We start from the raw sequence: 1,645 nt of genomic DNA, 5'->3' as shown, positions 1-1,645 counted from the left end.
GAGTCAAACTGAGCAGTCACAAAAATATCCACTGAGAGATTCTGGCAAAAGAAAAAAAACCTAACAAACTAAACCAAGCAAGTCAAAAACCATCCTCCCCTGGAAAGCCGAACACCACGGCTTGGACTTCCACTTGCCTGCTGCTCCTCGCTGCTGCTGCTGCCCGGCATTTCCATAGGCTCATCTTGGGTTTTAAAGGCTTCCTGCTCACAAGCCGAAGGAAACCATCCCATGCAAGCACAGCCCAAGAGAGCTGTGTCTTATTCTCCTACAAAGTCTTGAATTAGTCCCGCTGATAGCAAAGGGTCCTTCAAACAATCCTTTTCCTCTCTATCCTGCAGAGGATCCTTTTGAAGGCCCGTCTGAAGTCGTGGTTGAAAATGGTATAGATGACAGGGTTCAAGGAGCTATTGCAGTAACCGAACCAGAAGAAGAACTTGAAGAGGGTGTCAGGCACGGAGCAGCTCTTGCAGACAGCCATCAGTGTGTAAGTGAAGAAGAAGGGGAACCAGCAGATGACAAAGACCCCGATCACCACCGCCAGCACAAAGGTGAAGCGCTTCTCCCGGTTCTGCCTGCCCCTCCACCGAGACCCTTTGGTGTTCCTCTCCTCCTCTACTTTCCTGGGCAAACTGTCCCCAGGCTTAATCTGGCTCAGTTTAGTCTTGGTCTTTCCCCGCGATGGTCTCTCTGACTTCTTACACTGGTTGTTCTCCTGGTGCTCAGAGGAAGAGGTCTCCTCCATATCTATGCCACTGACCTCTCCTTCCTGCCCACCGCCACCTCCTGCTGCCTTCTCTCCATTGAGCTGAGCTGTGGCTGGCAGGTCCTCCTTGTCGGTCAAGCCGTTCTGCCTCTTCTCAGGGCGCTCTGCTCGCTTGTTCGGTGGTACCCTGGTTCGCCTCTTGGCTATCTGGTAAATGCGCATGTAGACCAGGATCATGATAAGGCAGGGGGCAAAGAAGGAGCCGATGCTAGAAGAGATGATGTACCACTTCTCATCATTGATCTTGCACCCTGCCACCCCCTGGTCAGCCTGCTGCCCGCTCTTCTTCTCTATGGAGATGAGTGGCGGGAAGGAAATGACGGCTGAGATGACCCAGACAATGAAGATGATGCACTTGATGCGGCGCGGGGTACGCTTGAGGTTGTACTCGATGGCTTGCGTGATGGACCAGTAACGGTCCAGGCTGATGGCACACAAGTGCACGATGGAGGAAGTGCAGAACAGGACATCCAAGGCCAGGTAGATCTCACACCAGACTTTGCCAAAGTACCAGTACCCCATCACCTCGTTTGCCAGGGAGAAGGGGATGACCAGCGTGGCCACCAGGATGTCAGCCGAGGCTAGGGAGACCAGGAAGAGGTTTTGGGGGGCCTTGAGCGCCCGGCTGGTGAAGACAGCGATGATGACCAGGACGTTGCCAAAGACGGTGAAGAGCATGAGCAAGCCCGCCAGGCTGATGAGGGTGACGGTGGTGTGCAGGGGGTACGGCGTGCCCCAGCCCGGCCCGGCCCCGCTATCGTTGAAGGTCCCGTTGGTGCCGGGAGGCAAGTAGCCCTCCTCCTCCTCCAGCTGCCGCTGGTACTCCATGGAGGAGAAGAAGCGGCCCCCCTCCGTGAACGGGCGCTCCAGGTTAAACAT

At 55.3% G+C, this 1,645-nt stretch overlaps 1 protein-coding gene across 1 annotated transcript; it reads right to left on the bottom strand.

Moving 5' to 3' along the window:
* Nucleotides 1-264: 264 nt before the first annotated feature.
* ADRA2A (adrenoceptor alpha 2A) lies at nt 265-1,645 on the bottom strand (the record flags this gene model as incomplete). The annotated part of the gene is made up of 1 exon (XM_084265258.1): nt 265-1,645. The coding sequence occupies one exon, from the start codon at nt 1,643-1,645 to the stop codon at nt 311-313; it is 1,335 nt and encodes a 444-aa protein (XP_084121384.1). The 3' UTR covers nt 265-310.

The sequence above is a fragment of the Gallinula chloropus genome, assembly GCF_964237585.1.
Source record: "Gallinula chloropus genome assembly, chromosome: 5".
NCBI classification, from domain to species: Eukaryota; Metazoa; Chordata; class Aves; order Gruiformes; family Rallidae; genus Gallinula; species Gallinula chloropus.
This window is presented reverse-complemented; position numbering and strand designations above follow the sequence as displayed.